A 23,607-nucleotide genomic window follows, 5' to 3' on the forward strand; every position below is an offset into this window, starting at 1 on the left:
GGCAACGGTTCAAGTACCTCTTACCAAAAAACTGCTTTTCCTTTAAGACGTGCGCAGTCATTCAAACTGCCCAGCATAGCTGATAAGCATGAAAATTTGTTCCACAAAAAGCACCAGATGAAGAAACCCTGCAGAAGCAGGGATATTTTGGGGTAGATTTTCAGAGTTTGTTGAATTCCACTTCACACTGTTCACACCTCTCACCCACGGAACATGGCACTAACAAATTAACTTTTAAAAATCTGTGGAAGTATGTAATTTTTTTACATGCCTTTCACCGGCTTCTATTTAAACTTCAAATGAGTTAATTGACTCAGTTCATTAACTGAATAGACTAGTTTCTACTTCTCTTAGAACCAGCAAGGCACCGTTTGCTACAGGCAGCGTTCACCCACGTTGCTAAGATGATGGCATGCCGGGTGTGTCATCCGAGCGCTTCCCGGGCTCCTGCCTCGCCTTCCCGTGGCCACCAAGGCCTCTAATGAAGCCCTTCTGCAGCCCGTGGGTTTATCATTAACTCGACGGCAGCCAGAGGGAATCTCTCCGCCTGAAGGGTGGGATTTGTCCCAAGGGGACGCAGCCGTACCACTGGCCACTGCAGCTCAGATGCTCTGGAGGTGAAGGCCACGAGCTGTCTAATGTGATATAAAACATGTTTATGAATTTTTTAGATGTCTAGGGAAGTTCTAAAGTTATTACCTCATTTTCACAAAATATGAACAGAACATGCTGAACTAAAAAATTTAGATTTTTATTTTTCTTCCTGAACATTCACCCAGAATTGATGGCAGACATTTTGTGGATGGTGTGTGCTTTGAGAACTATTTCTTTTAGTAGTTTTCTGGGAATTCTTAATCCACATTTGAAACTGCCACTTCAAAGAAAACACGATCATGCCTAAAAGCAATATACTCAGTATGACTTGATAAACAATCCTGCAGCTGTAGGTAAAAAAAATTAAATGGAAAGATTGAAGAGCCCAAAGAAAACCCACAACACACGATAATTAAACGTTTTAAATGAGCTAGGTTTGGTCTAAAGCCAGCATCAAAGTATTTAATGGTGATCAGTGAGTGAAACTTCTTTAAGTGACAGAATACAAGACAAAACTCTTACACACCATCTTTCCTCACAAACACTTACGAACACAATACAACCTGAGAGAAAACATTGGACAGCAACAACACAACTTTAAACTATGAACTGGTAGAGCAGGCTGATAATTACCAGCCTCATGTGAGCTACCAGTATCTCTGTAATCCTCTTCAGCTTTGATTTCAAGACTCCTGCTGGCTTCAGTTCCTTAAATCCACCCATGGCCCTTCTCTTCCGCTGGCTCAGACCTTGTCCCTTCTCGCACGGCTTGCTGCAGCACAGCTGCCCTTTGCCTTGCTGCTGCCACCACCCATCCTTCCCACCTCCTACTTTTTGTCCACCACCTACCACCAATATTTTCAAAAATTTTCTGTAAACAGCTGCTTAATTTCCTGCCACATTTTTTCTTTTTCTTTCTATATTTATTTAATAAAATGAATATTTCATAATCCTTTGCAATGGAGACCTAGACAAAACTGTAAAATCGAATTACCATCAATTCTATGAAGCCAGCCTGGTTGTGGCAGGCTCGGGTGCAACGCCAGCAGCACCCAGGAACAGCAGCACCCAGCTACTGAGCTATGGGCAAGCTCTGCAGGTGAATCATTTTCTGCTTTTTGACTAAGACTCATGTAGCTATCAAGAAATTCCCTCTGGCTTATAAAATCAAATGTTCTCAGACTTGATCTCGTAACTTAATCTTCCGTCTAGATTTCAGTTATCCTGTGCATTAATATGTTCGTTATTTTAAAGCATTGCGCTTAGACATTTCCTATTGTGTAAGAGCAATATCCCAGGCAAAAAAAGTCCCAAGTCATTGTGTCGGATAGAATTTGATTAAAATAAAGTTACCGACCATTAAACAGAACTATGTTTTAATTTAATAATAAAGGATTTAATGCAAGTTATTGTTTAACATGTTTTATACTCCACTCTAAAAGAAATTGATGAGGTAATGCTAGCAGACAGCTTGAGAGAAGTCAAGGATACTGGGACATTCCAAAAACCTTACAGTCTCCCGAGAACATTTTTTAACTCTGACATCAACCATCTAATAAAATCTGAATCCAGCAGAGGTCTTGTGAATACATTCAAAGTAATTCGATGCAAAATTATCTCCAAGACAGATGAAGTAGGAAAAAACTACTAGTTTTGGCTCAGAGATTTGCAGGAAAGTAAATCTCTGGAAAGATACCTGACCTAGCAGGAGCGCCGATCAAAGTCAGGAGTAAATTGTCTGGTGCGATGGATACTAAGAGTAGCTAACTAATGATGGTTAAAAGTAACCACACTTCTCTCTTTTTCTTTTTTTTTCCTAAATGTTTAAAGCAACAAATTAATTTTGAAGTTTGTTACAAACCAGACACCCAATCACAAGATCAGGAAGTAATAAAGTCAGGATTTGTTTCATTAGTGCACTGCCCTAGAATGTTTCTTCTGACACTCCTTTTCCTTTGTATAGCATTACTACTTCAAGTTTACATACTTTAAAAGGAATTATTTCCAGACATTCCTCCCCTGAAACTGTTCTTCAGCGAGTGTGGGTTTTTTGGATTTTATGCGAAAATAGTTATTACAGTTTGGATAGCAAAGTGTCAATTAATTTGCCCCATATAATAAGTGAAAGACCTTGGAAAAGTAGAAACACCTTAAAATTTATTTTATGGATCCATATTAGGTATCTAGTTTAAAAAAAACAACCAACCAAACCCCACAACAATGAACCTTTGTATTTGTATGTTAAAGACTCGCATTTAAAACTTCAAACCTGCATCCCCGACACTAATCTGACCAGTGTACCGAAAACGGGCAGAAACTTTCCCCCTCCAAGAACACAATTGTTCCATCGAACAACTAACCATGAATTTTTGATTAAAGCCATATGATTTGATCTAGTTGCCTACATCTCAATTAATTAACTTGCATACTTTGTTTGCATTCAAGCAGTTTATGAAACTTCTACATGGTTGGAGAGGCACTGTTGCAATCTTCTTTGCTGGATTTCCTGGTAGGAAATGTTGACACCAACAATGGATTTTAAAATTACCCATAATTTCATGACTGAACAGGTAGATATGAGGCAAAAATCTAACACTTCATCAGTGTCCAATCTTCATTCAAACCCACTGAGGCAACATGTAAGTATGTTTTGACTTCTTTTTTTTCCCCTCTAACTGTTGTTATCTGGGTTTTTGCTTAGTTTTCTTCTTTTAAACTGAGATTTTCATATGAAAAATAAAATAGTAATCAACTACTAAAGAACTCTGTCTAAAAAAAAAATACCAACTTTCTCAAAATAGGAACAGATTATCCATGAAAACTCTCATTTCTCCTATGAAAAATGAAGTTTAATACGATTGACATAAAACCCTACACACTGAATTTCTCATTCTGACATTTTAGGAGAGATTTAATATTTTAAATGTATAAGGTAGTTCCAATTATGGAAGGTGTTTATTGTCATCTTGGGACAATGCAGAAATCACAACAGTTCTCATTTTTTGTGTCACAGGATCACACTACAACATGGAAGGAAGTCCATGAAACCCTCTCTATTGCAGCTACAAGTGCAGCAATCTCTAACTGGAAGAGCTGTATCATATCTCTGGGTGAAAGTTAACAGCTGGTCCTATATACTCAGGCCATCTGACCTTCAGTGCTTTTATGTCTCTTGAAGTACTTGAAGCCTCTGAGGTGAGGAGTGAAGTTGCAAATAAGACCTAAATTACGTGTTGGCCAAAGCTTGCACTTCGAAGCAAAGCACAATTTCCAGCACATCTGATTTGACTCTCGGGTGTTTTTCCACTTAATGAGTGAAGGTATTACTGTGTTACAGAATTACTCACCCGATTAGGGACACCATCTGCTCCACTATATGTTTGCTGAATGTTATAATAACGAAAAGTTTCTGTAGGAAGGAAAACATCAGTTAGAGAAACATTTCATCCAAAGGGAAGCAGAGACAATGGGGTGCGACATTTCATGTTCCTTTCCAACCAGACAGCTCCTCCAGCACTCACACATAGATTTCCCTTCTCTTTCCTTTCAAGATCTTTATTTTTCAATACTCTCTTCAAAAAGAGGCAGGACAGAGAAAAGCTGTTTAATTTATTATTCTATTTCCTCATAGATTTCATTTCTCCCAATGTTTTTGGAGCCTGTGTTACTAACCATTTGCCTCCTCCCCAAACTTAAATTCCCAGAAGCTCAAGGTCACTTTACTTCATCAACAAAGTTTTAATAGAAAAACAGTCACCACCATGCAGAAAAATTCACATCCCCTTACACAAACACGTGTACTTAAAGATCACAGAAGTGAAACAATAATATACCTTTTAGTCCCCTAGTTCATATGCTTCAGAGAGAAACACAGCAAACCATACTTCATACCCATACCATGGGGTACCTTTCTGTTCAAAAAACTTTGTTACTGTCTCTAGTGCAACAAACTATTTGGAACAGAGTAACTTCAATAAAGAGAAACTTCTGTAACACATCGCTTATTCTGCAGAAAATCCAAATGGCCATAATTTTACCACTCCCTTCTCCTCTAACACAAGTTAAATTTTGTTAAAATAGCCTTTGTTAACTCCACTTCTGTCTCACTTAACAGCTTGTTCATTTGCAAAGAGTGAGCAAGACTGTGGGTAGATGCCTATACACACACACACACAGAGTTCCCACAGCCTCCTTCAATCGATTTAAACATGAGCTAACGAGAACTGCATTCACTAGTCTGGAAATAAGGGACATGACCAGAACTACACAAAATGATTTTGTGGTCCGGAGGACGAGGCCAGTTAAAAGCAGCTCCAGGACGGCCACTGCACCAGAGCCACTCGCTTCCTGTCTAGAGAAAGATTTCATTAAAAGCCTTTTCCATGACTCTCCCATTTCCTAAATTCCAAATTGCAGCAAGATCACTACAGAAACCAAGGCAATTGCACAGGAGTATGCTTGAAATCAAGCATTGCAGAAAAGAGAATTCTAAGAGCTAAATGTATTACAAAATAAGATGATTTACCAACTGCACAAGACACTGGGAAATATTTTTTCACTTACATTTGATCTGAGCCTGGAGCACTATAAATTACATAGCAAACATTCTGCTAGCTAAACAAGGCAAATAAAATAATCAAAGAAATATTACACAAATATACTATTTCACTTTTCTATCTTGCCAGAAGAAATTCTGACAGATTCAAAAGCAGACAGATCCAAAAATAAGCGTGGAGAAAGAGTTGGTCCATCACAGCAAATGAAAGAATTTTCTGTTTATTATTTTCTGTTTAAGGACTGTTCAAAGTAAAACCACCATTTACAAAAAGATGAGAAGAAAGAAAGGTTGAAGATCAAAATCTTCTGCTCAGGGCAAAAAAATTAAGATTTTTAAGCAGCTTGAGGAGGGTACAAGATGAATAATTTTATACTGCCAAAAGCTTCTGCTATTTTAATGTAGTGACACAAGATTTCCAAGCAAGACAGCTATAGGCACTGCACCAGTCCTATGGAGATGCTTTTAAATAAAAAAAAAACAAGACCCAGCAGAAAACACTGGTTCTAATAATTACAAATAGTTCATGACATAGCAGTAACCACAGTGCCACCGGTCAGCAACTAGCAGGGAATCAATACTTCATCTTTCATTGGACAAAACGGTGCCACATCTTAAAAGCGAGACTCAACATTTTTGAAAGCAACTGGAGATTCTGATTGCCAAATTCAGAACATCTGGTGAGGCTCCAAGTTAGCAAGAAAAACTGGACACGCTGTGAACCCAGCCCCTTCAAAATGCACTAGACTGAGGACACCAAAAAGGGGTAACCACGCTGGAGAGCTGCGGACAGGACGCCCAGAGACATCCCCGCACGCTGCCTTCTGCAGGGCCGCAGAGGAGCGGGGCTTTCTCTGTGCTGAGATGAAAGGAACATTTACAAGTGCCACTTAACCGGTAAAGGCTAGTTGCAGTGCTCTTTTAAACGAGTATTTGTTACCAAAAAGGCAAGTTCATTATGAGTACGAAGTCCTTTCCGTCTGGTAAAAGCTGTAGGTAAATAACTTGGCTAACCACCAATTTCCTGAGTGGTGTAGGCAGCGAGCTCATTAGTTTGTAGCTATAAATTATTCAGATGCCTAAGTTTTGAGCATAAGAAGCCTAGCAGATCCTTTATTGTAAAGCCTTTGCACCAAATTAATTTCTATTATTTCAGGTCAGGAAGGGAGACTCCAGAGTTCATTACAAAGCAACACAGCGTAACAGTAAAAAAATAGAATAAAAAAGCCTTCATCCCACAGCCCCGAGGGAGGTGTAGCATCTACTTGCCTGGATGTGCATTTTAATTACTGCTTTCCCAATCAGGGTTGCACCAAAGAAGGTCCAGAAGGGAACCAGAAAGTGTCCACATGTTATCCCGGCCAGGTCAAACAGAGGGTTTGGAATCTGTGAAGCACAAGGGAAAGAAGTTCATGAGTCGCAGCACTTGACTTAGCTGAACAGGAACACTACAGACTTTGAAACTTTGAAAAATGAACATTTTCCCCTTATTCAACTTGACCCCAAACTCCTGTGTCTTAATACTTAAAAAAAATGTTCATGTCACACCACATAACTTAAGTCTCTGGGATTCAGCTAGACAATGTCCCAGACAATTCCATTCTCAGGGTCCCTCTTTACCCCTGGATTTTAAGAAAGCTAACAAAACGTTTTCCATGTGAAATGCACGGAAACCACAGTAAAGCCATTTTGAGTGATTTATCAAATTTTCTCACTGACAAGCCTATCACTCATGGAAGCTAGCGTTCGGAATGCTCCCCAGTGATTTCCATCTGAGAAAGTACATTACAAACTGGCATGTACAGTCATATGTATCCAGTTTAAAAGCACTGATTAGATTTTATTAAGCATATGCATTTCATTTAAAATTAAAAGATTTTTTTTTTATTGTTAAACTTTTGGCTTGACGTTTGGTATTGTGATTCTATCTATAAAATATTTTTGAAATTAAACCAAAAAACTATCCAAATTCCAGCCTTTCACACTTAGCGTGCAGCACAAGGGCAGACTGTCTGAGCACACGCACAAGGGATGGTTAACTCACAGGAGCGTTCTATTACCGGGCTGATATCCTGCAGCATTTGTGTTGGTTTGTTACACAAACAAAGAGTGCAGATTTTTAAAGACCATAACTTTGCAACGGACTGACTGGAAATCTGAAATCTGTGAGAAAGCTTATGAGGGTTATACTTAGATGTTATAGACTAGCAATTCACATTTATGAGCACCCACAACACCACCTGCATAGGAAGAAATCTGAAACGGTCTCTAATCATGCCCCGAAACGGTCTCTAAACATGCTCCGCTTCAACTAAAATGACTCTTTACCTGGGACAGCTGTCTCAGGCATCGGAGGCGAGTCAATTATTTACTTACACCACAGCCAGATAATTTTGCTCTTTTGAGCCAAGTCTGCTCTAGGTCTCAAGCCTGTTCTTTGTTGGTTGGAGTTTTTTTTCCAAGTTCCCAGTATTTAATTACTGCATTACTATCACCACAGAGGCAGTGACGTGCTTTAGGTACAGGTAGCTGTTAGTATCAGCAGCACATTACACACATCACAGTACAAAGTTACTCAGCGAGTCCACATCAGGGGATATATTAGCAGGCCAGCGAGGTTTTCTCTTTGTTTTGAAAAACACACACACACACAGGCAGCAGTGAGAGCTGCCAAAAAAGCCCACAGAGACGGGAGGGCAAATTCTCACAAGTCCCAGCGAAGATCTTCCAAGGGCTAATTCTTGCTTTGTTCCCTTCCCAGAGCTGCCTTTACATCGGAATTAAGCTCCAGACAATAATATGGCTTTCTTATTGCCACTAAACAACACTGCATTCCCTTGACTTCACTGGATACACTTGTAAAGTTTTAAATTCAGTTTGATTGTGGTTTTACGGACCATTTAGAAGCCACTGCTTGACAGACAACCACCTGCAGCCAGGACAGCCCTTACCACCTCCCTTTCTCTAATTGTAAAAATACTTCCAACTAAAATACTGTTTAAAATCCAAAAGTAAGATTGCACCTATAAGGGGGGCAAGGAAAGGAGACACCTTCTAGCATATGGAGAAGCCCTGACACAAAGCTCGTGGGGGAACGCGAGGAGCACACATGGGGGGCTGCCTTCCTCATCTACAGATGCAACAAAAACGTACAGCTCGGAATCCCCATGCTTTTTCCATGCCTCTGCCACACTTAACCTCACCCTTTTCACTGCTACTCTGCAGTTACTCTGCAAACACACTTACAGATCCTCAAGTGTGCCGTGGTGGATCCACCACCCCTCCTCCCTCCCCAGCCCGGGGCAGCCCATGTAAGCAAAAGGAAGCTGGAGCTCCGAACGCGTTGAAGAACAGTGTGGCAAGTAGGTAAGATGTTAAGCAAATGTTTAAGTATTACTAAGCAGGAACTATGAGTTTACACATCACCTCTTGTGTTTACTAACTCTTTCCTCATGTTCTCAGTTTATCCACATTTCACCTTGTCCAGCCACTCATCCCTGCCACCTACGAGCTGCTGCTGTGACCACCCAAGGCAGGCAGGGTGGCCTGTGCAGGGCTGTCTCACAAGGTGGTGACTGCAGAGTAATGAGTCAGAGGCAGCGAAGGAGCCGTCTCAGAGCTTACTGGATGGAAAGGTTTAAAGAACAGCTTGTAACCTATGTCTCCCCTCTAAACATTTAAGATAGTTCAAAAGATTAGTAAACAGAAGTCGTATGCCAGCAACTATAATCAGATTATTTCCAGCTAACACAGGTCACTCACGTTTGAGCAAGCAGTTAGCATTGTCATCTCTACAATTTAGGAAACTGAAAGAGATGCTAGACAAGTGTGGAATTAATACCTCATCAGCTGAGTAGCTGGCGAATGGCTGAGGTTATTCCAGAAGAATGGCATCACAGTGGACCCACATTTCCCCCCTTCACTGTAATCACGTTTCTGTGCATCACATCCCCCATTTGGTGTGTGGGACAGAAGAACGAGGCACACGATTCCTACCGGTTTTCATTAAGCTTCCAGAGAAAGATTTAAACCTCAGAGGGTTCAATATTTTTCCTACTCAGAAAGAACAGTATTATCCTCCTTAAAACACTAAAGTAGCATCAGTGGAGAAGCTCGTATCACCTCTTGCTTAGAGCAGAAAAAAACCTACACATTTTCTGTAGTTCACATAGCCACGACTCAAACTGGCTTTCTCGGTCTGCTCTCTGGTTCCCAGGGACCCAAAGCTATCTCCAGAGCAGACTTGGGAGAATTCCTCTGGATCGATACCCTAATCAGGATTTATACGGGCAGTTTTCCACTCTTAATCTGTGTACAACTTTATATTTGAAGATGTCAAGCACTGTAAGCTATAGGACACAAACACCTAAAAAAAAATTATAATATGGTTCCAGCAGAACCCATAGGTAGTAATACAGCTCTTGCTGTCTCCTGCCATCTAATAATCTGGGCTAGGAAAGTCCCAACAAGCTAACTGTCATATGAATCGGCATATGACCTGATCTGCTAAATTTCCCCTAACACAGAGCAGTGAGCAGCAGCGTGCACGGGCCTCTGTCAGAGAAGACAGGACCTCAACATCAAATGCAGAGAGCATCCCTGGTCTGAAATAGAAATGTAGAAACTTCCCGAATTTTACGAATGTCATAGTTCAGTCTCTTGTAAGTCTTCCTTCCTGTGACAAGCCTTTTGCACCTTTAGTGAACTGACCTGTTTTTATCAGGTTTCACCACCCCATGCAGAACTACACAATGAACTGCTTTATCTTCTGAAAAAAAAGGGATCCCTTGCTGCACCACTCTTTTCTGATGGACTAAAAAGGAAACAGAACTATTCCAAACTCATTTTCCTCCAGGGAGAACTAGTGTCAAGAAGCCCAACGGTGAAGCTGAAGCAAGGGACAGTAACAGTTAGCTGTGCTTTTGTGCAGAATTCACTGTGTTTGGTACTAATCTAGGACTGGAGTTTCTCCACGCTATTGTACTTGCCAGGACCACAACCATCCCGTCCCTCTGAGCACCACAGAGAACACAGAAATAGCAAAGAAGGCGCGAGGATCCATATGGACTCAAATAAAACCAAGTCACAGTTCACAGCATTAATTTCATGGCAATACATTCAATCTGCAGTGTGTGACCATAAACCCCTCTGTTACTGAAATGAACTTACTGAAGCACAGGCCAAAATGCCGAAGAACCCCACCTTCTGCACCAGGTTCTGGACAGCCAGCTTAGCCCGGGAGGCAAAGTCCTGCAAAGAAGAAAATGAAGCATTAACGAGGCAAACCCCAAAATGAACACACCTCAAAAATGTATGTGATTGCAGTATCCTCCTTGTTGAAGGATTTCCTAATTAGCATTTAGGAGAATTTTTAAAACAAAAAGGCCCATTTGAAACTCTGGGCTTAGAGGGAAGAGAGAGAAATTCAGCGTGAAAACCTGACCACCCACGCGTGCTGAGTTTTGTTTTTCAAAACTCTCTAAGTGACACCAAGTTCGCACTACTATGGAAACAGGTTTTCTAGTATTTATTTCCCCGTGTCTTTGAATTGCCCACAGTGCTCACACCTGAAACCAGCACAGGGAACTGATTCCCTCCCTGCCACTCAGTGTTAAAGGCCAGAACAGAATAATCCCGTTAGATCCTTAGATCGTTGCTCTCAAACCCAGGATCTCAATGAAAACAGCTAATTCCAGGTATTCCCTACAACAGCCCTGTAAAGCTCATTGAAGCCACAGGGCTGGATCTAAAATACTTCAAAAGGAACAAAGGTGGCAGGTCATGTAACATTTGAGCTACTCCTTACAAAACATGCTGAGAACGCGCCGCCTACTTTTATTTTGTGATCACAACTTTCAAACACCCTCATGACAAACTCAAGAGTCTCACAGTTTATCAAATCCACAGTAAACATTTTTTAAAGCAAAAATAAAGACTCTCACAAGCAGTTTATTTAAATGTGAAGTGACTTTACATGAGAGTAAAATTCTTTTGAAGCAAAACTGTCCAGAAAGTTAAAAGCAGGGTCAGTATTACCTACTCAGGCTTGGCAGCAGTAGTTATAGAAAGCTGAGTATCTTTGGTAATAGCAAACTTTAAAAAGTAATTAGTAATTGTTTTTTTAAAAAACCTAAAAATAAGCAATAAAAAGGTGATTTTCCAGTAGTGATGCAATATTCACTGGTTTGGATTTTGCAGAAAACTGTCAGATAAATTTCAAAAGGAAATTACTTCAATCAATAATTAATGATATTGTAAATGCCACACTTCAGGATAGCTACAAAATAACCCAGATAAATTAAATTCATGCAATTTTAACTGTTACAATTCTGTTGAAATTCTATATTCTGTTCAATACTATATATCAATTAAATTACAATTACTTGACAATGTTCTTGTATATGATTTAACTTCTGAACTACAGAACTGACATAATTTTCTATGCCACATTTAAAAAAAAATAAACCCATGATAAGGCCATTCGCTATCTTTCTATATCCTTTTTTCCAGTAGTAACTTTTCTACATTTCAGTGCTTTAAAAATAGTTAAATTCTCAAACAAAAAACCCAATTCTTCCTGAAATCAGAAGAATTCTATTTATTATGCCTTATATTTGAAAAAATAACCTAAATTAAAACAAATGCTTCAACTTAAAGAAAACTGATAAATAAATGACATTTCCTACATCTTACAGTGGGACATTCTTACCCACAGGAGAATATAAAAACCCTTTCAGAACAGTCTGTAAGGGGGGAATTTGCTAACTTTCATCAGGAGTAGCACCTTGGCATCATGAGTGTCTTACTGTAAAATGGAACAGGTGAAACATTCACTTTTTGTTGAAATCTTGTTCCTGATATTTTTCTGTTCACCTCCTGGGACACACACAGCACGCAGGAGTGATTAAATCCTCCAAACACCTGAACTGATGTTAGCAGAACCAGCTCTAGAACATGCCTACATGACAAGCAAAGAAACATTCTCAGCTTTTCAGCCCAAAGAGTGCATTTTGACACGTTTTGTTATAAATAGTAAAACATGATTATTTAGCAGTGAGACAAGTCCAAAAAAAAAAAAAAATCTGCCAACACTGAGGGCAGATCCTTCTCAACCTGAAATTCCCTCATCACTATTTCCAGGTTAGTAAACAAAATGGAAACAAGTTAATATAGGCTCACTAACAGGGGTCAGCTCTAACCTACACCTTCAGTCCCTCCCGGGGTGAGGAGATGAAGTGGAAAGGATGCCAGACCCTTCTGCAGCGTGGGATCACACAGCCACCAGCAAAGGCAATGAAACAAAGCACACCGAGGGGACTACAGGTATTCTAAAGCCTTAACCTAACACCAAGCTAGAAATGTGTCTTCAGAATTTCTCTGCAAATTTAAAATTAAAAGGCTGCTAAAGCATAACAGTAACACTGTTCTTTCAACAACAGAATTTGTTCTTTGAAAAGGTGAACTGAAAAAATAGTGCCTGGTGTAGGAATTTCATCAGATGTCTCCCCCCGTCCTCTGTAACAAAGCTGAATGTGACCGTGAGATTTTCAGTTCCTATTTCGTTCACCATTTCACAATGCTCATGGGGTTAGAACAATATTTTCACTTTTATAAGCCAATAAAGATTTTTTCACAGCTCCATAAATCTGACTGTAAAGTATCTTTAAAATAAAACACCACAACCCAATCATTCAAAAAGGTCGATGGTATCTTTCCAAGGAAGCTATTTCTATTCTAATTTTAACATTTTTACCCATTTTCTTAGACTGTATTGCTAATACATGGTTGTATAATTTTCACAAGCTGGAATTAGAAACAAACTCTCTAGCAAGTGATCTACAAACTAATGCACAGCTAGTTTAACAAAATGTATTATTATAATTATATATCAACTGACTGTATTAACTTACTGTGAGCACAGGGCACCGTTTCTCATGAAATTTCTTAAAAATAAAAAGCTTCCTTCACCCATGATTCTAGACTGCTGCAAAATCCAAGGCTGCCTAAAAACTAATTATTTCTCTCCAGCTAAAAACATACAATTTTTGTTATAAAACCAACGATTACAGTGTTGAAAAAAGTGTAACAAGTTTGTCCCTCAAGAATCCCCCCCAATGTTGGGGCAATTTTTTATCATCTTATTAATTCATAACTTTCTTTTTTTTAAAGTTATTACTCTGAATTTTTCTTCAATTTTTTTTTTATCCATTGTCTATTACAGTCCTCCATGGCAAACACAGCTCTAGTTCTAAAAAATTTCAGTCAAGAATTTCTCATTTCTCTTCCTAATCTTTCTAAATAAGCCAAAAGAGATAAATTAAAGATTTTTTTCCTGTTTTCTATGATCAATGTAATCATAGCTACAAATAATTTGCCTGGTAATATACCAGGGTTGCAACAAAACTATGTATTTGCAGCCTCAACATTTACTTGAATTAAAACAAGTTCAGAAATACTTCTCTTTGATTGCTTCCTTAAATTTCATTTGTCAAATCTTTGCAACATCTGCAATAATAAAAAAAACCATACAAGTTTCATTTCTCACAGAATACAATCATCAGTTTCACAACTTTTACCTATTTCACAATATAATTTTTCTGCGCAGGGAACAATTTATTCTCTACTTTTTTAAGCATTTGAAATAAAAGCAAAACTACTTCCACAACTTATTGTTTGAAAAAAATAAATAAAAAAAAGACATAAAAGTTCAACTACTTACAGGCAAAACATTTTCCCCCAAAATTAAAGTATCTAGGCTGGACGGGACTCTCAGCTAATGTGATTCATACTCTCTAACATTTCAGGATACTTCAGCACACTATGTCCCTTTCAAAGATGATTTGGTTTTTTGGTTTGGAAATAGATTTCCTGTGACTGCTACAACATAGGCAAAGGAAGGTTAAATGATTAAACATTACTTCACTGGGTTAATCACCAGATCTCAAGAACTGGAATGGAAATAAGAGGCACAAAAAGGTCAGTGCTGAGATACTGATTCACAAGTCTCAGCTGGCGACTCGAGGAAGTTTGCTTCCTATCTGCCTTTAGTAAAGTGGCACATTTTATTGATACCAGCATTTCACTACTGCATGCTGCAAAAGCAAAAAACCTCCCAAATCTCCAAACCTAAAGAGATAGTAAAGAGAAATTACATGCTTTGCTGCTAAGTAAGATTTACCACAATGTTCCTCCTTCAAATGTGCATTATGGTACAGCTTTGAGTGTAACTAACCATTTATCCCTATAAAAAAGCCTCCTGTCTTGAAAGAGCGAAAGGATAACTACAGGGCTTCGTCCCATCCCTCTGTTTTATTTTGTTTCCATTTATAATTTAAATCTCTATTTCTTCTTTCTCCCTTGATTGTAAACTAAGTTGCACAAGCTCTTCTGTATTTGAGTAAAGAACATTTCATTGGACTTAGTTGACAAGCTTGAGGGGGGAAAGAAAAAATCAATTTTTACACTTTTCCTTCCATGACACTGATTTCTTATCAGAAAACGGGATGGTCACAATTCCTTGTTCACACTGAAATTGTGAAGCCTCTTTTTTCTCCATCTCTGAGAACAGAGGCTGTTGATGGATCCATAGCAAGTTACTAGTCAGTGGTTACCAAGGAGCTCGGAATAATCAGCACTGGATCGGATCCCACAGTCCTTACAGAAAGAACCCGTAAGACTCTGACAGAAGATATTTTCTTGAAACACGGCACAGATGGGCCCGTAGCGGTTATGTAACGTAACAGGTTATTTTCTACCACGGAGCTGCAATCAGTTTTTAGGAGCATCAAGACAGCTATGACTCCCTGTCACAAACCAACTCCTCCCTGCACGCAGCAGTGCTGACAGCTGTCAATCTCTGCAAGAGGACGATCCAGAGTTCGAATGATTTGAGGCCCAGAAAAACCTTTCTTCTAGCACCATTTTTTTCTGCTGTAAATATGTAAAGCACTTTACAAACACATTAGTACTACTGGTATACTGGTGGGTACAGCACAAAGGGCAGCCAGTAAAGAAGGGAGGGAGCACATGAGGCTAAATTCAACCAGCAGCTCCCAGTGCACGTGTTCTGTAGGGGTGAGAGCAGACAGGGACCCGATGCAGGATCGGGGGGAAGTCAGCGATGCGAGTATTAACACAATCGCTCGTGCAGGATATTAATTACCTAGCAGATGGGAGCCTTAAGAAGTTCGACATAAATTTCTGGAAGGCTTGGCAGGGGTTATGCAGGATTTGTTACTCTAATAAAAAACATAATCGTGAATGAATATTAAAAAAATGCACAGACATGAACAGCGATCGGAAATGCATGTGTTGCACCTCGAGGAACTGGGTTCTCTACAAACAAGGAGAATACTAAAGTTGGTGTAGAGACAGGTACTCATCCTAGTGCCAGCAGACTCCCCTGATGCAAACGTGTAACTCACATATGAGGAGGAATTGGACAATCCTTCAAGATCTGCGCATAATTTATATTATGGTTAACATATTTACTTGCTAGGAACAAAGTTTTATTATCATCCAAATAATAATCTGAAGAGGGTAACATTTTCTTCCAAAGACTAAAGATGATGTATGAAGCTATCGTCTCAGATTATTAACATTATAAATCCCTTAACATTTAAAAAGCAGCCTGCAAAGACAGGGTTCCTTTTTATGTAAAAATCTGAGTTATGTTAAAAATGAGCTGCACAATATTTTGTTTCTTCTGGCTTTCTATTACAACACAATGGAATCAAACACGACTTATGGGAGAATGACCATTTGTGGTTAGGCAATGAATTCGAGAATTTCAGAGGACTGGGAAGAATTATTAACTCATTGAAATAACATATTAACTGCAGAAGAGCAGTTTTAAAGAAGTCGGATATCTACCTACGGGCTGAGAGGTTATAACATACGTCCACGCTAAGAAAGCAGCAGATCAGGAACGATGTTTAATGATCAATGCAGTAACCAGGAGTTAAGACGAAGGGAGCAGAGACCAAGACACAGCTGATAGCTGTTGCCTATCGCTGCAAATAGTTCATTACTCAGTGACCAAAGAAACCATTTCATACCTCTCCTGCAAGACATTAAAGGTGACAGATCTCCTGAGTAAGGTTCCAGTAAGCCGCAAGCAGGAATATTTTGACAGTGGTTCATGGTGGGACGGATCTCCCACTCCGTCAGCTGCAATGACTCTTGACATCTAAATGTGTACGGAAAGGGCTGTGGCCCTGGATCTCTGTTCTGGTTTTCTCAGAAATACTTCCAGCTAAATGGAGATAAGGGGCAAACTAAGAGGGGTATTTCCATCTTGATGCCTGGAGAGAGGAGGGTGTAAGAGTTAAGGTTTAAACTTACTTATGACTCAAAACTCTGGGAAAGAAAGACCCTGTTGCAAACTGGGCTGTCAAAAGACAACGTTAAAAAAGATTCCCAAGGATTACGGAAAGCAGCTAAGGGATGGTGGCAGATCTAAGCAAGCACTGAAGTTTGATAAAAGATACAGCAGGACAGACATTTGAGATTAAGAGGAGTGGCTCAAATGCTAAGGTTGGGAAGGAAATAAATTTAACTTCACAAAAAGTCTGGGTTTTCAGAGACAGTGAATTCTGGAAAAGGAACAGGGCAATCATATGGGAAAGCTACAAGAAAAAATTATGTCCATGTTGAAAATGAAAACGTGGTTTTGGAAAGTACAGCATAAAGAAGAATGAACAGCAATGAAACAGGGTCCTTTACTTCACAGGCTTTACCTAAGCACCGTGGAAAGACGAGAGCAGTACCTACAAATCCTCATCAAAAACACTACGGCTGAGATAGGAGGACTCAATGCTAGTAAGATTTCAAACCATTATTCAGAGTATTTGTAGGCAAGGAGGAGCATACAGTAGGTACTACACACAAATCCCAAGTCAACAAGAAATCAAATATACAGGTGTGTTCTGCCAGCCTTTCTTAGAACAACGATACTGAACACAGACTGAGGCAATGCACAGATTTCTTTCCACATCTGTTTGTGTTCAGATTCTCGAGGTTGGTTGCATGTTAAGGGATGATGCTGCAATCCACAAAGATAACCGGCAAGATGCTCATCTTTGGGGACTTTGTAAACTCAGACACATGAGTAACTACAATTAGTTCTTGTGCCAGAAAAAATTGAAGTTTTTCCACAAAAAATACAGTTAAACCTATTGTCCTCATAATTAGATTTTAAAACTGCTGTTGGAAAAGACAGACGTAAGAAGCCATGGATAGAGTAGCGGGCAGAGCTGAATCCTTTAAAAGCCATACAGGAGCAGAGCACACCAGAGTGAAGCGCTCATTCCAACAGCAAGCTTTTCTTTCCCTGGTCATATAATTTTAACCTGTCTTGGAGTAACTGTGACACTTCCGAGTAATGGATCCATTATGCAGCAAATCAGACCTCCCATTAACAGGGGTAGGAACAAAGTCACCCAGCTCTGGATTAAACAGACTGTCAGCATTAGGAACTTCGAGGTAGTTTCTTCATTTCATTAACCGGCTGTACCATGGTAAGAATTTTATTTCCCTCTCTTCTCCCTCTCCCCTAGACGTTGGAGGAGGAACCAGCAAATGCTTCTTCATAATAAACTCCATCTCAGGAGCTTTAGTTTCAAGATTTTAGACTGTTAGAATCTAATACCACGCTCAAGTGTGGAAGCGATATATCAAAATGAACACATATTCTAGAGCTAGCAGTTAGCAGGCACTCTCAAACTTAACGCCAGTATTTTCCACAACTGGAACTAAAGCTCTTAGACTTCTACATAAAAAGTCCTTTTGCTTCACACCGTAAGAATAAAGAAACCTTGTGAAGAATAAGACACAATTAAAGGAAACAGTCTGAAGGAAGAGGAAGGAGCATGTCCTTTCAGTCTTATCAGATGTGTCCTACAGAGCAGTAGCCCTTCTGACCACATCCCCTGCCACCTCGACGCCTCAACTCAGGTCTGTGCAGCACCACAAAGCAACATGTCCCCTTTCACACTTTGCAACTTTGTAGTGGTGCACAAAAGCACGAAATAAAATTTATTATTTCTTTGCTTGCTAAGGAACTACCTTCTATTCCCATCTTGTAGATCTGGCAGTGAGCAGACCCTGCAATCTATTTCACGGCAGAGAGTTGTCCGTGTGGCGTGTCAGGGAAGCAGCAAGGCCGTCAGGACAGCCCAGCGATGGAAGCGATTATCCAGAGAGGCTCTGCAGCCTCCAGTCTTGGAGGGTTTCAAGACCAGACTTGACAACGCCCTGAAGAACCTGAGCTGATCTCATAGATGACACTGCTCTGGGCAAAATGTTGGACTAGAAACTGCCCCAGGTCCCTTTCAAGATGAATTTTTCTGCGATTCCATAACAAGATACTAGCAGCCACCTACAGAGAAAAGAATGAAGTAAAAGAGCATCCTATCGCTCTGGTTCCCACACACCAGCCCCTGACCTCTGCAGCCCTTGCTTCTACAGTTCAAACGTATGCTGGCATTGCCTCCACCAATGTGCCGGCTGCCTAAAATACCACTGCAGCTGCACAGCGAGTGCTCATTTATTTCAAAGCTACAATTGCAATTAGTTATTGTGGCCACAGGTCTGCCAATCTAGTTACAGTGGCATGACGAGCAATTCCAGGATGTTGTCAATTTTTTTATTCCATTACAAATTATCAAGCGCTATTTTGAGGCGGTTTAAGATCCAGACATTGTAAGGAAGGGCTCATGACTGCTGGAATGAAGCAAGCAAGTTATTGCTTTGCTTTAGCAACCATCATCAAGAAAGGAAGCAATTTTTGATAACCAGACAAATCGACTGACCTCTTCAATCTCTGACAGATCAGAGCCAAAGTCACCAGCACCAAAAAAATAACACTGTTCCTCCAGAGATCTTAGAAGTAAGTTAAGGAAGAAACCCCATGCACAGAAAAATCACTTCTAGAATAAAAGTGAGCCACTTCTTACACAGCTGACAAATCCTCTTGCACACACACGTCTTCCTCCTCAGCCGAGGCAGCAGATTGTGCAATGCTAAGCATACCTCTCGCTTGTTCTCCCTGGGAAGCAGCAGAGGTTCCCAGACAGCTCAGTTCCTCCTCTGCGAGGCAGCAGATGTGCAATGCTAAGCATACCTCTCGCTTGTTCTCCCTGGGAAGCAGCAGAGGTTCCCAGACAGCTCAGAGAAGTGGTCTGCATACCAGACTCTGGTACAACACAGATATTTAAACAGTGTCTGGAGCAGGGGAAAAAAAAAGGAGATATTTTCTAGATTTTGATATCATAACTAATTTCTATCAGTTATTGAAGGCTCTCCCCAAAAAAAAAAAAAATTTGAAGCAGCTTATCTGACCCAAACTTTTGATCATTTATCGGTGTTTCTCAGAATATCGGGGAGTGAAATATCAAATATTTAGGATAAAACTGTCCCTTAGGAACTTGTGTTGAGCATCCCTGATACACACAGAACAGGGCATGCAAACCCCATGGCAGGGTTCAACTAACTGCTTCTCCACAACTGCAGCACAAATGCAGCTTGCAAGATTTCCACTAAACTTGGTGATATTCTTTCTGAAAAGGTTCATTTCTGTTGTACAGTCAGAGATTTGTTACTGAAAAAATTCCTCTGAGCTAATAGCCTAACGTTGAGTGAAAATACTGCAAAGTAATCCAGGTTTCCTCAGTGGAAAATTTCTGATTAACGCACTTTCACACTAAACATTACAGTGACAGAGGGCTGGTAAAGAGTTTTAGGGAACAGAAGTTATCACAAAGAGCTGTTCAAACAAGGGGGAAAAAGCCATCTCTAGATTACCATTAGCAAATGTAATGCTCAGCCCTGTTTTTTCCTTATCTGTAAGCAGGTGTGCAAATGAATAGAACAATGCAGGCACAAGACTGCCCTATTCTCTTGCCCTGTCCAAAGAAATACAGCAAGGAGGTGGCTTACACATTTGTTACTCATAGCTCCTATTGTCTGCTCTCTGCTTTTATTAACTCTTTGCTACCTCTTTGCTCAGGAAGTCCTCTATAACAAGTTCCCTTATTTAAAGCTTTCATTGACTCATTCCAAAGCTTATTTCAGCTCAGTAATTTTGGAGAACACTTTAAGCCGTTACTTAGTATATTCACTGCTTATTATATTGTCTGTGAAAAACTGTGCAAACTCAGTTTACTATTAGTTCACTGTCAGGTTGCCGTCTCACTCTCAAGCTATAGCACTCATAGGAAGTTTCTAAAGTGAGGCTTCAAGGTGTGATTAGTTCTGAGTTTCCATTTAACTATCGGCCAAGATAAAAGAGGTAAGATACCTCCCCTACATGTATTAACGGATGCAGGCACCAGACTTCAGGAACGCAGTGTGTGAAGACAAGCCTCCTGCTGGCCACCCATCAGGCAGCCTGGACAAAACGCCAGCCATCTCCTCCCTGTATGGCACAATTAATAAAGAGAGGAAGCTGATGAGGAAAGGGGGTGACTGGAAGACTGAGCAAGAGAAATTATGAAAGGAATTTGATGTTGGGTTTAAACAAGTTATTTCTGGGAAAGCAAAAAAAAAAAAAAAAAGAAGTCAAGGTTTTCCAGTTATTGTATGTGACTACCACTTCCACGTTTATGATAACTGCTTTACAAAAACCTGCTTGCGGTCTGCTTTAACTTCTTTTTTCTTTTACCAAATACCCTTAAAACCTTTTTGATTAAACAAACCAGCAGCCAGCGAATCCTTTTCAAGCAGGAACTTATCAGATCGCTTAATCACGGGAGAGATCCATTTTTTAATTTGGCCATCTTATTTTACAGTGCTAATTAAGTAACATTTTGCTTATTAGTTGAACCTAATCATTCCATTGGGATGAAGTCACAGTGTCGTGTCAGAACACAGTGCTGGGTTCTCCCAGCGAGCGTGGCTGGGTGTGGCAGCGTACTTTGTTCTGCTTCTGCAAAGAGAAAACCCCACATGAAGATGTGAAAAAGCAATCCAGCTCAAGACACCAGACCTTTCAGAAAGGCTGGAAAGATGGGTTTAACATGTGTCTAACTGTCACTATCGCAAAAGTTCATCAGTTTAACTCCTTGCAGACAAGAAGCCGACTCTCGGAGCAGGAAGTTGTTTGGTGGAACTCCTGACGCAATGCAAACCAAAGCAGTTGCAGCTTAGTTTAATACAAACCCTCTTGAGTCCACGTTGACAAATTCTTTACAAGCCCTGTGGTTACAGGGAAGCTGGTTTCAGTCTGAGTCACTCCTGTTCAAACAGTTTACTGGAAATGGAGGGGAGGGGGAATTTTCAGAGAAGTCATGTGATGGCCAGACAAACCACAACCAGTAAAGGTTCAGTGGAGTCAAAAACAGGTCCCAGCAACAACTGACACTCAGTGCAGATGGCACTCAATCATTTACAGAAGAGTCCCACTGCATCTCTGCATTTCTATGGATTTAACCCTTTTTCAAGTTTGTATTCTTTCGGAGGCAGGACATGGTTTGGAAAATAAACAAACAGCAGTGGCTGATAGTAACATAGGCAACTAGAAAATATTTTTACGTGGAAATTTGGCTGCAGCAATGCTGCACAGAAGCAAAACCTGATGTGTAAATCGTTAGTTCTTCAAAATATGCCACTTAATGAATCCAAACACTTACAGTCATTAAGGATTAGATATACAGCAAAGATATCAGTACTTTCTCCCCTTAGCAAGGAATACCATGATACAGCTGGGGCCCACACATTACACATTATCACTAAGTACCTTGAGGGAAGCTGGCATTCGAAACTTCATTTTCACCAGAAACCACTGTTAGCTTAAGTATTTCAGTATGACAGAGAAAAGATGAGAATACTAAACAATCAGCAGCTACTAAATTGGTAAGAGTCCCTGCATATGTGTGTGTAGACATGAAACTGAGCCAGCCCTGTATCATCACCAGCGTGCTGCCCCAGCACCAAGTAGCAGATTCACTTCCCCTAATGGAGAGGTTGGTTTGAACACGGCTGCACTGGAGATACTCCCCGTGGCTAAAAGGGGAGCCCTGATAAAAAACTCCTTTGCTCTGGAATTCGACTGGAAGAGAGTTAACAGCAGCTGTAATACCATTTCAAACATTTGTCATTTTAAAATACTGCCTTAAGTATGAACACATCGGAGCGAGTCGCTCTGTTCCTATAGCATGCTGGGCTCTGCATTGTGTGGAGCTCTGGGAAAAAAGAGCCCGGCTTGTAAACCACACTCCTTCTGCAGGGCAAAGCCGCCCGATTTTAACAAGGGCAGCCACGAGGCAAGAGCTCTGATGCTGCCTTTATGTAACTGGGACTGGTTCACTGGCGTGCACGCACAGGGACGCACAGAAAGCAGAAGCGAGTGTTCCTTTAACATGAGGGGCTGCTTCTGAAGCAGGCTAATGGAAAGTACAGGGCAGGCTTACACATAGTCTGCAGGCTAACGAGTTTTCTCAAAACCTAGCTCAAGGAGACAGGTCGCTAAGATCTGAGATTTATGACAGAAAATCCATCAACAGGCTCTATAAACTAAATAGTATTTTGCTCTGTGTAACTTTGAATGGGGCACTAAACCTTTAAGCTGTTGAATCCTTTTAGGTTCCTTTTTTTGTTGTTTTCTTAAAGTGCCAAGCTAGTGAGCACATTCCTCCTCACTGGATGCTATATTCATGGTCTATTCTCACCATAGAAGATCCTCATCTGTTTCTCAAAATTACCATTGTTTTTGAGAAATGGCAGCGACAAGCTTTCTAAACAAAACACCCGCAGGCAAAAACGTCAAGCCATTTGGCTTTGCCTTGTAGGCACACAGCAGCTCAGCAGAAGTAGAGGGGGAAGCTATTCTTCAAAATCTAACACACCCATTTTCATGGCTTTCAAAAAGGCAGGCTGAAGCGAGACCTTTATACTGAAAGAAAGCTCCTGTCATTTGACGTCAAACGTTCGTAGTAGTCTCCATGGCATAAGACACTTGTCACATCCCCTGTGTTTTCTTAAGCATAAGGCTTCAGCTTGGGAGAGTAGGAGAAGCTGATGTAGGTAATAAAAATGGTTATTGAGCGATTTTAAAATAGACATCGTAACTGCTCATGAATAGCAGTTACAGAACAAATAGTGATAAGCTATGCTGAAGATTGGGATTTACTCAAGGTCATAGGAAAAGGCAGGCCTGTCTCCCACAGACATCTAGCAAAAACATGATTGAAGCCAAAAGCAAAAAGGAAGTCATATTAGCAAATGGAAAAAACTGAACTGTCAGTTTTACGAGCGCAATACAATTTAATTGGATTGTCAAAGCCTCATGTTAAAAGAGTTTTATACAAACCAAACCACAAGTGCAGCTTAAAAAGATTTTTATTTTTTTTCCTGGCCATCCATCCGCAAAACAACATGCTTCAATCCAAATTCAATTGCTAAGAAAATAAAATCAAAAGTACTGGTAAATAACACCGTCGTTTCTCTTCATTAATTACACA

The 23,607-nt window shown here is 40.2% G+C and overlaps 1 protein-coding gene across 1 annotated transcript in view; it reads right to left on the reverse strand.

The window, feature by feature from the left end:
- The window catches only part of VMP1 (vacuole membrane protein 1), a 59,717-nt gene that overhangs the window by 9,542 nt on the left and 26,568 nt on the right, over positions 1-23,607 (reverse strand). Inside the window, exons 7-9 of the mRNA XM_010073254.1 lie at positions 10,319-10,399; positions 6,419-6,535; positions 3,942-4,003 (exon numbers count right to left, since the gene is read on the reverse strand). Of these exons, the coding sequence (XP_010071556.1) occupies positions 3,942-4,003; positions 6,419-6,535; positions 10,319-10,399 (260 nt within the window). The remainder of the gene's footprint in view (positions 1-3,941; positions 4,004-6,418; positions 6,536-10,318; positions 10,400-23,607) is intronic.

This window comes from Pterocles gutturalis, unplaced genomic scaffold (assembly GCF_000699245.1).
Source record: "Pterocles gutturalis isolate BGI_N339 unplaced genomic scaffold, ASM69924v1 scaffold8862, whole genome shotgun sequence".
NCBI classification, from domain to species: Eukaryota; Metazoa; Chordata; class Aves; order Pterocliformes; family Pteroclidae; genus Pterocles; species Pterocles gutturalis.